The sequence below is a fragment of the Labrus bergylta genome, chromosome 2 (assembly GCF_963930695.1).
Source record: "Labrus bergylta chromosome 2, fLabBer1.1, whole genome shotgun sequence".
Lineage (NCBI taxonomy): Eukaryota > Metazoa > Chordata > Actinopteri > Labriformes > Labridae > Labrus > Labrus bergylta.
This window is the reverse complement of record NC_089196.1, coordinates 3462226-3474958: the sequence shown is the minus strand read 5'-3', so window position 1 is coordinate 3474958 and position 12733 is coordinate 3462226. Positions and strand designations below refer to the sequence as shown.

Genomic DNA, 12733 nt, shown 5'->3' with positions numbered 1-12733 from the left:
TCAATTATCCTCATCCTTTACCCTCCCAATCTGTTCTCTGCACCCTCTAATGACCCCTGGCTCAAACCCCTGAAGACACATGGCACATGGTGGTTCTCCTCAGGGTCACCTCTGTGTTAGACGTGGGCCCCTTTTGTTTGTTTTAATCCTGTTATGTAAAAAAGCTTAACAAATAGTTTTTGAAACAATTTTCTTTCTTGCAAATAGCAAGGCCAGATGATTGTGCAGATGATTTTGAAGTCCATGTTGTTTACTGTGCAGCGTGCAGGAGGGCATAAGGGCTGATCAGGGACCAATCAGCTGCTCCCAACTGGTTGGATGAATTTCTAGTCCCACACTGCATACTCAAAGCCAATTATCTCGTATCAAAACTATAACACTGATGCTTTAAAATCGTTTCCGGATATGTCTTTCATCACAGAGTGTCACCTCGTCCGACTCTCACAAACACTGCAAGGCATGAACGGTTTGGTGCCAGCTCCATATCGTTACAGTTATAGGGTTGCCTTGTGGTTAAAGCCGCTCTTGGCATCTTTCCACATTGGTGGTATCGAGTGGCAGTGAGAGATAACAGCTGTAAATCTAGTGTATGATGTCAGTTGACTGAACACGGCAGGCTCACACCAACTGACCCAGTTTGTGAATCTTTCACTCAAGGAAGGAGAAGATAAAAATGAAAAAAAAGCTCAAATGTTGGTACTTAAGGCTTCCTTTGGTCAGTGTGCTCAAGGTTGTAAGTTTCTAAATACACAAAGAAGAAATTTCAACAATAAGTATGGACTTGAGTATCCTGGTTTTGATCTAACGTACAATGTGTAGAATTTGGTGACAATGTTTGCATTAAAATGTCAAAATTAATGAAAAATGTTATATATAAATATTTTTTATTGAGTTCTTACATTACCTCAAATATTTCCAACAGTTATCAAAGCCAGAGAAATCCGTAATTTTAGAGTTGTAATGGGACTTACTTTGTCTTGTCGCATTGGCAGCCGTTACAGAGCCACCATTACAGACGGAATGTTTATCGTTGCCGTGGAAACACCAGATGTTACGTCAAAGACCACAACAGAAGGAAGTATGAGCTGCCGTACTTTTGCTGTATGCGCTGCTGTGATAAAAACCTCATGTGAATGATACTTGGAGACACTAGCTCGTCAACGGGGAGTTCAGTTTCACCAATGGGGTGGGGGGGGGGGGTGAATCACTCCCAAGATTCCCCGCTAGCCTCGACGTCGTCTTTTGTTATTGTAGCATTGATTGAGAGCCCCCTGGCAGCGGAATTTGTGTTTGCCATGTTTGTTTTGCTGATACATCACTTGCCTGAAGCCGGGCATGCTCCAGGTAGTCACCAGAAGTCAGAAACCGGGGTAAGGCGTAAACATGCCATAGTATCCTGCTTTCTTTCAGAGTTCTCCAGGTAGGACAATCGTGGTTCTTCAAAATCCGGATGAGGGCTTATCATGTTTCTGAAATCAGGATATGATGCAGAAACACGAATACTTAAAAAAACCCTGATAAAAACCGGGATACTCAAGTCCATATAAACTCACTCCATAAGGGAATCACCAAGGCCTCTGTTTATACAAATAAGAAACGTGTGATCCTTACAGTAGTGTCAGACATTTAGTAATTGAACAAGAACTCAAACCGCTTGCTCATTTAAAGCTGTTCTTGAGAATAAAATCACTTAAACACCTGCCAGTTTACTACATAGAGCGATGTGATGGCAGAGGGAAGATTTGTTTCAGGGGGAGGAACTGATAAATAAGGTGCCAAGGATTTATTACCGCATTTTCCCAGCAAGCCTTTGAAGTGAGCATAGCTGCATCTCGTCTGCCGATCCACACTCAAAATTGCAGCCACGTGTTTCTCTGTGTGTGTGTATTTATTACTGTGCTATTTTTAGAGCGGAGATTTTGTGCTGAAGTGCATTTATACTTGAGTAGAAGCCTTGGAACAAGTGAAGCAGCATTGACTGCACACATGGAATATAAGAGTGTGTTTTTCCTTTTAATTAAAGATGTTTACATCTTAGAGAAGTCAAACCTAACACGCTCCTTCCCTATGTGGAACTCATCAAACATTTTTACACTTTTTTCCGCCCGCCCTTGGAGTTTATACTTTGATATCTTTGGACTTACTTGCATATTTTGAGATGGGGTTAAAAGTCCTTGGCTGTGTTTTTTTATCCCATGTGACTCAGACCATTAGCAAACATCTGCTGAACCAAAAGCCTTAAAAAACCAGGCCTGTCGTGGGGACAGAGAGGGGGGAATTCTTCAGATGCCCCTCCCTGTGCTATTTTAAGAAGGCCCAGAAGTTGGTGTTAAATGATAAGCTGTAGGGTGTAGCTGACATGCCTGACATATTATTCCCTTTATGACTCAGGAAGCAATGGCTCTGATGGCCTGCTACCCTCCAGAGACATGAATCATTAAAGTCCATCATCAAGTGTGTCCAATCAGGAGGCTCCTGGGCCTGTTCTGCTGTTGGTTATCTTAAGTAGTGGAAAGCTTTGGAAATAGACAACGATGCTATTTCTGTAAGTAGTCATTACCCAGAGCTCTTTTCATTTTGGAACTAAATTTCCAGTTGAGGATTGTGAGAAATATTTCCAGTGAGGATGACGTTTCTAAATGCTTGACTCCTGTGGCCTGTTGGCCCAGCTCTGTTCAGTTCTGTCTTAAGTTCTGGTGTAAAGTCCTCACTGAACAATACATTGAAACTAATACGTTTGTAACTCAAGTTGAGTCATTGATGGTAACCATGGAGACGTAAGGTTCATCTTAACTGGTAGAGTGTATAACGTTATAGGGCTCAACAGTTTGGTTCTGGAAGTAAGAATCCCGTTCATTTTCTCCATAGCAGATTTGATTATTAGCCATGATGTCATAACGGTCACAGGTAGACTGACCACGAGCTCCCCGAGTGTGAAACGATGGTTTATGCTCCTGTAGGAGACACAAGTTTGATTGATATCAACCTCGTTTTAAGAAAAACTTGTTTCATTCGCAATATTAAGGAAAAGAACTGCATTACCCACGACCAGTGTCACTGCAGCGTCTCTGATTTGTTACTATGGCAATAGTTCCTGCTCCTTGGTAACGTATGCTAACAGATAATATTGCTAGCAGGCTAGCTAGTTAGTTAGCTAACAGAATAGTAATATAGTTCATATTTTCCACAACACAAACAAAAAGATAGTACAACACTTGGATTAACAGTTATTATAAAGTTATTATAAGCATTATAACAACGACTGAAGTTACCTTTAAGAAGAAGAGATATCGATATCTATATCTATATCTATATATATATATATCTTTATATCATATCTATAAATCTATATCGAGATATAGATTTTATTGTTTTATGTTTTTGTCAAAGCGTCTTTGAGTTTTTAGAAAAGCGCTATACAAAACTAATGTATTATTATTATTATTATTATATAATTTGGAATGGATTGTGGAATGGGTAGTTCCTTGAATCCAATTTGAATTTTGTTTATTTTATAAGGTTGTTTTGTCGCTGAATGAAACGTTTTTCGTGACAAAGCATCATGATAAGGTGGAACGCCAATGTGAAGTAACCACCCATTTAACGAAACTTTATTAGCTGAAATGATCCTCACTCAGAGGGAGTACAAATCAGTGTCCTCATACCTCTCTGAGGGATTTGCTCTATAACAGAGAACACAGTGGCAACACTAAACAGCCGGTAAATCCCTCTGCTCCTCCTCCTCCTCCCTCCATGTTATCCCACCTCTCAAAACCAATCGCCATGACAACCATATTTCATATAGGACTCTACCCCTACTAGGAGCCAGGTGTAAGATTTAAGTTGCTTCTTATGCCTGTGTTGACACTATCTCAGCTGGTGCAACACCTTAAATGTTATGAAGTAGAGTGTAAACTCCTCAGGGCGCCAGTGGCCTAGTGGTTAGTGAGTGCGGCCCATGTACAGTCCTTCAAGCGGTTGGCCCAGGTTCGAATCTGACCTGGGGCTCCTTTACCGCATGTCACTCCCCACTCCCTCTCTCCCCAATTTCCACAGTTCTGTCTCTAAGTAAATGCAGAAAAAAGAGCCCAAATCTTTAAAAAAATACAAAATAAATATAATAAGTTTCACTCCTAAATTATAGAATACAAACTAGGCTACGTTTGAATGAACATAGAGATGGTGCGACCAGGTGCTGATTTGACAATGATAAAAAAATGGGCTTAGTAATGAGAGATTTTGTTCCTCACATATAGGTAAAGATAAAAAGGGAAGATTTTTCTTTGATTCACTCAGAAGTGGAGTTTAACTTTCCGAACAGGCTCCTCTTCGTGTTTCACTCTGTGAGGAAGAATAAAGGAACAGTCGTGTCAGACGAGACTCCACTCCCGATAAATAAATGATCAGCCTGCAACAAACATCAAAGAGGGATTGTGTGCTTCAAAGGGAATAAGGGCAAAACACTCAGCAGCTCCTATAGTGAAGAATGAAACCTGTGGGCACACATAGACACACACACACACGCACACACACACGCACACACACACACGCACACACACACACACACACACACACACACACACACACACACACACACACACACACACACAAACACACACGCACACACACACACACACACACACACACACACACACACACAAACACACACACACACACACAGACACACTTTGTCACACAGACACACACGCTCTGTTCCTGTAATCCGACCTGTTTGAGATTCTAATGGTTGCATCCGCATTGATCATCCCCCCGCTGAGCCAAACCAGCCATCCTCAATCTTTGGTTGTTTAAGCTACAAAATACCCAAAATGCAACACTGTAATGTGGGTCTTATATCAGTGTCATGTACCAACAAATGTACCTTCTTGTGCGACCCCGTGGTGCTCCAACAATTATTGACCTTTCATTTCTTTATATAATCCAGATGTATAAACACAATATCTATGACATGTTGCACACAAGGGTTCATCTCAACACAGGTTGACTTTGGGCTTACGATGATGCCTTAGTTACCAAAGACGTGCTGTGTTGTCCGCTGGACAGAGCGTCAGGATGTTGTGTTGCCATGCTGAATGCTTGACAAACATGTCTCTCCCTCGCTGAATGAACAATCCAAGGTCAGAACATCATGTCCAATACTCAACTCTACTCAAAGCAGCTTTATTGATGTACCACCTTTCATTCATAAAAACAAGCAGCCCAAAGTGCCATCCCCGGATAGATCACCGTTACTAAGCAAAGCAGATGGTTGCTAGGGACATGTGTTCATTCACAGAATCTGAAGGACTAACTGTAAGCTTATCAATCAGCAGAAAGAAGTCATGTTGAGGCAGTCATTGGTTACTGAGTGAACACATTACATAATGTGATACAAAAACTTCTGAATGTAAAAGAAAAATGTCAACAGACTCGACCCTGACGAGGTGGGATCCTCAATTCATACAGTGATTGTGAACAGTTGAGATGTAGGTGGAGGATCAATGTGTAGTAACCACTTTTTGAGTTGTATGGATTTGCCACCCCATCATGTTTAATTTAAATTAAATTATGGTCTGAAATTATTGCATTTTTTAAAATCACGATTAATTTCATGCAATTTTGTCCTTTTAGGCTCACCGTAGATATTCCTCCTCAGTGTCTCTCTGTAGTCTCAGTGATGTTAAAGAAGGTCACTGCTGCATCTTTGAATGTCTCATTTCACTTTAACAAACTCTCAGACAGCTCAGCTGACGAGTCCAAAGTAACATCCACCTTATGACATCACACATTGACCTTATGACATCACACATTGACCTTTGTTACCGTTCCTTTGAGCTGTTTGACGTCAGTATGGATCCCTAACCACTTCCTGTTTCTGTGTTGAAATTCATGTCCTAACCTTCCATCTACCAAAAGGTCCTTACTGTATTTCAAAATAAAAGCACACAGCAAGCAAAGTACTCTCCAATTAATACATGAAAATAATTCAAAATAAAAGCCTAACAACTTTTATATTTGAATGTGAAATAAAATAGAATTTCAAAATGGGAATTAATCGGAATTAACTATTGAAAATAAAAGTTTAATTACGATTAAAAAATGTTATTGTTTAACAGTCCTAACATATATCAGTTACCTTACCTTATATAAATATATATTATAGCTTTTACATGTAGCCATAATCTTTACCTAGATATAGTGTGTAAGTCACTTAACCAAACATGGAAATGTATTTGCCATTTGGAGATTTTCCCTTCATGACATCACAAAGGGCAGTAGCCCCTCCCTCAGGTGGGTGACACTCCCACAGCTAGGTGTTTGTTCTGCCCTCTGAGTCTGCCTTCTCACTGTAAACAATAGGACATGGAGCGAGAAAGCCAGAGCCAACCCAAGCCTGGTTAAAGGTACAGACACAGAAACAGCCTGTTCTGAGAAGGGCTAAAATAGAGGGGTTTATAGACATGATCAAATACAGGATCAGAGTGGATTTAGAACAAGACACTTCACACACATGTTTTGAGGAGCTCTGAGACTTATTTACACTGGTTGAAGAGGAGGGAAATGTGTGACCTTTACACAGACAGAAGAGTAAAACTGTAAAAAGTCAAAGATAATTACAATGTTTATTGATGGCATTTCTGATGAAAATTACATTTTAATGGATATTCTTTACGAAACATTCAGTTCATCAAATCATCACTTCTCAGCTGAAACACAATGTTTTTGGGGGTTTCTGTGGCAGGGGCCCTGTACTGGCAGCCCACTGTGTCGGGTTAAAAACTCAGCCCTGAATTTTGAACATTTATTTCAGGAATATACGATGAACATAATGTGATCATTCTTTGGATGTTTGTGTGAACTGTATGCAGATGATACTGTGCTATTTGCTTTATTTCCTAACACCTCTGTTTTATTACATTTGGTTTTACTTTGACGTCTATGCAAGCTGACTAGAAGAGCCTGATTGTGTTTGTTGCTTATATTTCAGTTTTAAACTCTGCTTTTTCTCAAGTCTTGCCTTTGTTTTTCTCTCCCTTCTCTCCCAGCTCGCCGCTCTTCCTCGCTGTCTCATCCTTCTGCTCCTGTTAGAGTGGGGGATGTCTGTTTTCTAACACCTCTCAGCCTGCTTATCTACTAGGTCTGTATAGCTGTGGATTGGTATTTCCATCCCCATTTGTTATTGTGCCTGTCAACCCCCTTGATATCTGGCCACCATCAGTTATGGATTTCATGCCGTGTGTGACAGTGAAGCGCTCTGTGGCTGGCGACTGAAATCCTGATTGCTTATGATAGGCAGTATATGTGTGTGGCCCGGGTGTCTGTATGGCTGGCTGTGGTAAGCTTGCATGTGTTGGATTCATGCCTTCATCAGTGCTTGTGTGTCAGAATGCATTATGGCTCTTTGCATGACCATATCCAATGACAGCCTCATTCCTCCACGACAGCTATTTGTAGGGCTGTGCTCACTCCTTTCAACCTTTTGGGTGTCCTGAAACTTTCTTTTTGTGATTGTGCGCTCTGCTGTTTCATTCCCTTTGTTCCACTTTGAATTGGTGGATCATGTTTCCAGTTTGCTGCCTTGATGTTCCAGTTAAACTGTATTGAGTGTTACATGAGCTGCCAGGATTGACTTAATTACAAGAAAGGCTCAAACTTCTGAAAGCAGAAAGATAATTGGCACCCAGCAGAGCATCCTCATGAGTTTCTTGGCTTAAAGTATCACACAGACTCGTCCATGTAGTCACTCTTTGTGGGGAGAATCTGAGCTTGTCCCTTCAGGGTATTGGCTCGAGAGATCTTAAACAGATTTGACTGTAACAAGAAGACTCCCTGTACTGTGACCCCCTACCTCCCAGTCCTACAGTCGATCTGCTAATTGTTCCATTTTGATGAGTCATGTAGATCTCCAGATCAAAGTCTACATCACACAGGCCCCGAGAACCCCCAGTCATTTTCAAATCCTTGCAAAAGTACCGAAACAAAACTTTGTTTAGTAGATACATTGAGGAGTTCTGAGTAATCCAAAAACAGAAAATAGACATCCAAAGGTTGTGATCTTCATTTTTTCTTGAGGTTTTCAACATGTTTCCTCCATTCCATTGTCAAAGACCTGCTAAACCCACATGTTGGCAATGGACAAAGACATTTACTTAATGTTTACATGGACCACAAATAATCAGAATAATACCCTGATCAGAATATAAATGCTGCATGTACACTACCAAAGCAGAAGAGACGAGTACGATCCACCCTATTTAGGAGATTCATGATCCATGTAAACACTTAAGACTGAAATATCGACTCAGAGATCTAACAAGGGGAAATGTTGTAGGTCACATTTGTGCTGAAAGAAATAACAACATTGTGATAGTTTGTTTCTGTGTCAGATGGTATTTTTTTATTATTTTAAAAAGCTCCAAAACCAGATAATTGGAATCAAATTGATGAGGAAGTTGCAGTTTTGAAGTAGAACTGTTGGTTTGAATCAGTAAGAAAATATTCTCCTGTCTTGTTGATTGAATACATGAAATCCAGTATTTGAGTTGGAACTGAGGCATGAGTCGGTGTTGATTCCTCTCAACCCGCCTGCTGGATCAGGGTGTCTTTAATGACCTGGTGCCTCCTCCTCCTCCCTCCTCTTCTCTTCCTTTCCTCCCTGACTTGGAAGATTCAAACAACTGCCACCAACACTGGAAATGGAGGACTATGACGTTCGCTCGGCCGCCAGCATCCTTGCCTCGGTGAAGGAGCAGGAGGCGCGCTTTGAGCAGCTGACCCGAGCCCTCGAGGAGGAGCGTCGCAATGTCAACCTGCAGCTGGAGCGCGCCAACCTGCCTCCCAACCCCCCAACCAGCCAACCAATCCCATGGCAGCAGGTGGTGATGCAGGTAAATGAAAACCAGCATGGCCTACCCCCGCTGTCATTTTCAACCGCCAACGTCCTGCTCCTCCCTCCTGTCATCTGAGCGAGATCATTCCACCGCCATGTGGTCATTGCTTTTCATCATTGGTGGGACTCAACAATCTCAATGTTCAATTTTTCTTGTGGTTTGGGATATTTTTTTCATTTTTGTGTGAACCCGCTGTCCTGGATGTTTTGCAACAAACTTGCCCTGTGGTGACTCATCTTTTGAAAGCGAGCTGATGAGATTCAACGTCTCATTCTGTCATCCTCCACACTGCTTGCCATCCAATCCCATCTCCTCTCCCTGAACGCTCCTTGATATTGTCTCGTGGTGTTGCTGATTGGATGTGACCTTTCGCCCAGCCCTCTGGGGGACATTAGAGTCCTGGGCCGGGCCTCCTGTGAATGCTTGCCCACTCAAATAGGAGCAGGAAATGTAAAGATGTAGAAATGAGACAGCTGTAATCCCCTCAAAATGTCAGCGGTGACAACAGCACATTGATTTACACACTTCAAACTGTATGCTGCCATGTTGAGCGGAAAAAAGTCACAGTTCATCGTTTCCTCTCCAGACCTTCTCCAGCGTTTTTTTTGACTCTCGGTTATGATCAGGTCTTTGGAGAAACCCACTCCAGACTGCATGTATGTTTTACTAACAGGACCCTCAGAGTACGATCTGGCAGTGCACCTGCAGCTCTTACACACACATCACCTTTAATAACGGTAAAAAGGAAACACTCTCATGTATTATTGATATGGAAAGACTTGCAGGGATTGAAACAGTTTTTGGTCTGCGTTTGCATTTGCTTAGTCACATTTTGTAAGCAGTCGGTGTCAGCGTTCATTTTTAAAAAGGGCTCGCTGCCAATTTGGCCTCATCAAGGGATAATGAAGAGGATGCAGGAAAATCACTTGTCACCCTCTCACACACAAAAGGGGCAATCTACTCTACTATGTGTGTAGGTGTGTGTGTGTGCCAGAGAGAGAGAGAGAGAGAGTGAGATGCCTCGCTTCCTCATAAATGGGTCCATGATTTACTGGCTTAACATGACAGGCAGTGAATTAACCTGCTCCCTCACACGATCACACACACACACACACATCAGACTCAACACTTGCTGTTCCAATTGGTGGTCAATTGGGCGTAGCGGGGCTTCGACACACATACCTATTCCTCATTTTACATCAATTTGAAATGTCATTGGTCAGCAGGCATTGGACGGGCTCTATCATAAACACCTACAAATGCCAAAGCAAATTGCACATGTAGGTGGGGGGTTGATCAGGGAGTGCTCCAGGGCAAACACCACCTGAGTTCTTGGCAGCATGTATGCTCGGTCTCAAGCCAAAGAGTGTGTGTGTGTGTGTGTGTGTGTGTGTGTGTGTGTGTGTGTGTGTGTGTGTGTGTGTGTGTGTGTGTGTGTGTGTGTGTGTGTGTGTGTGTGTGTGTGTGTGTGTGTGTGTGTGTGTGTGTGTGTGTGCTGCACCTGGAGACCCACTCCATGCACATAATGAAACAGTATGAGGGATGAGGAATGCATCAGGTCAACCTCTTTCTCTACTTCTCCTTAGTTTCCACTATACAAACACACACACACACACACACACACACACACACACCTACACACACATGCACACACTCACACTCACCCTCAGGCTGCATGATGGATTAAAACATAGCATGGAGCAGCAACTGAAGGTTCAGATTTCTAACCCCAGGGCCAGACTCAATGAGGCCTGCCATTATTTAAAGGTTCAGGGTCTGAAAAGAGAAAGTCTGATTCATGAAATGAGATGCTAGAAGATACATTATAGCATTGATTCACCACTCATCCAGCGCTCTGCTACGTGGTGCTGCACGTGGAAGAATCGGGGTCCAAACACCAAGGGGCGCCAGCTCACACTTGTATCTACCTTAGATCAGAATTGTCAGCGTTTAAACGCAACCGAGCTACAGAGAGCAGACTCAGTGGGTATCAAAAAAAATGTGATTATCTCGAGATTTCTGCAGATTACTTCACACACATCAGCACAGCGTGGTATGATTTGTCCCTTCAAACAGTGCTCTGTAAATGCTCAACACTTCTCACTTTATTCCAATCTTCAGTTTGTTGATTTGAGCACAGCACGGCTCCTCCGTCCTGCGCTGCCTGATGTGGAGTGAAGCGTGGCCCTGGACCGCAGCCACATGACCTGAATAAGTCATACAGGGACGATTTCACAGAAATAACGCTGCAAGTCATTCACACTTCAAACTTAGAGTCGAGAAGATTGGTAGCCGCTCTAAATGTTGACTTTGGAGACAAATCATTGAGGTAATGCTCCTGTGAACATGCAAGTATTGCATATCAGGGATTTTTCTTCTGCAGAGAGACTTTGGCTTGCAATGAATGGAATGCAATTTTAATTGGTCAAAGATATTTTCATGGAGTCTCCGCGCCTGCTGTATGAATTGCCTCACATTTCCGTGCAGACATTCAGAGAATGAACGTCAGGAGGGAGCAGTGGAGTTTCCCATCGAGAGCACATGCATGCATGGACAGGGAAGGTTCAGCAAAGAGATAGAAATCGATGAATTAACTGAAGAAAGCTAATGAAGTGAACATTTTCTCTGCAAGTGGGAGGAAACACAAGTCCTCCCTCGGTTGGAAACCCATCCTTAGTATTTCTTCCTCTCTTTCCCTGGGACAAGTATGTGATGAGTCTGTTTTATTAATGACAGAGGTGTCTGTGCACAGTCTATGGAGGTTATATCGGAAATAGCCTTGAAACAGTGGCTTTCATTGGAGCTATATCTTGCTATTTACATGATGTTAACTAATATATAATTAAAGCAAAAGCCAATACGTTTAGCTTCATTAACAAAACCTAAAGGCTGAAAAACAACAGTAGTAAAACAAAGTTTATAATGTTTCAATGTGGTTGTATTACAGTGTAGTTTATAGTTAGATACACTGTAAATACCTCATGTGTACCCATCCTAATAACAACTGTGTTTAAAAGATTAGCATCCAAAGGAAGTCGTCTTTCTTTCACATCTTTCCAAGAGAATCAGCATTGTAGTGAGATCAAGAAGTTCTGCTTTCCTAAAAGGACAGCATATTTAAATGTTCTTCTTTATTTGTTGACACCAGAGCGCTCCCCGTTCTGTATGATCATTTCAGACCTGCAGTATCAGAGAGGATGAGATGGAGATGTTCATCAGGCAGGTCAGACAGAGTCACCAAAGTATTCTTAGTATTTCATAGTTTTCCTTCTTTAACACACAGTATGTAAAAATCCGCCGCCAGGGGGGCTCTCAATCAAAACAATAACAAAAGGTGACGTCGAGGCTGGCGGGGAATCACGTGATGTCGTTTTTAATTTAATTTAGATACTTTAGTTTAAATATTGTAATAAAATTCTACATGTAGTACGTCTAATCAGGTTTCCTTCAGACTCTCAAACTGATAAAGAAATAATACCCTTTTTTACTTGACTTCATAAGTTTCAAACCACAGAAAATGTCATCACTCCTCCCATTTGTTCCAACAAGGACCCCCCTTGACCCCAGTCTGACTTGGGGCCCCCCAAAGCATTTTGGCTTGCATAACACTCCTGCTGAATGATTTTGTCTGTAGCTGCTGCAGGTGGTTTCCTTTATGCTATGACTCAAATTTCTTGAGATAAAAGAAAAAAAACAAGAACAATCCCAACAATAAAGAAATTGCACTCTGGAGATTAAGTGCAAAGAGCAGCAGAGTAGAATTAGAAAGAGAGAGAGAATACTGTAGTTCAACATGTTTTCATTTGAATATTTCATGATATTTGTTTTGGGCCCAGTATGAT

At 41.9% G+C, this 12733-nt stretch overlaps 1 protein-coding gene across 1 annotated transcript in view; it reads left to right on the top strand.

The window, feature by feature from the left end:
• The window catches only part of arvcfb (ARVCF delta catenin family member b), a 264318-nt gene that overhangs the window by 105864 nt on the left and 145721 nt on the right, over nucleotides 1-12733 (top strand). Inside the window, 2 exon segments of the mRNA XM_065962786.1 lie at nucleotides 7047-7138; nucleotides 8669-8888. Coding sequence (XP_065818858.1) covers nucleotides 8697-8888 — 192 coding nt within the window. The 5' untranslated portion in view covers nucleotides 7047-7138; nucleotides 8669-8696.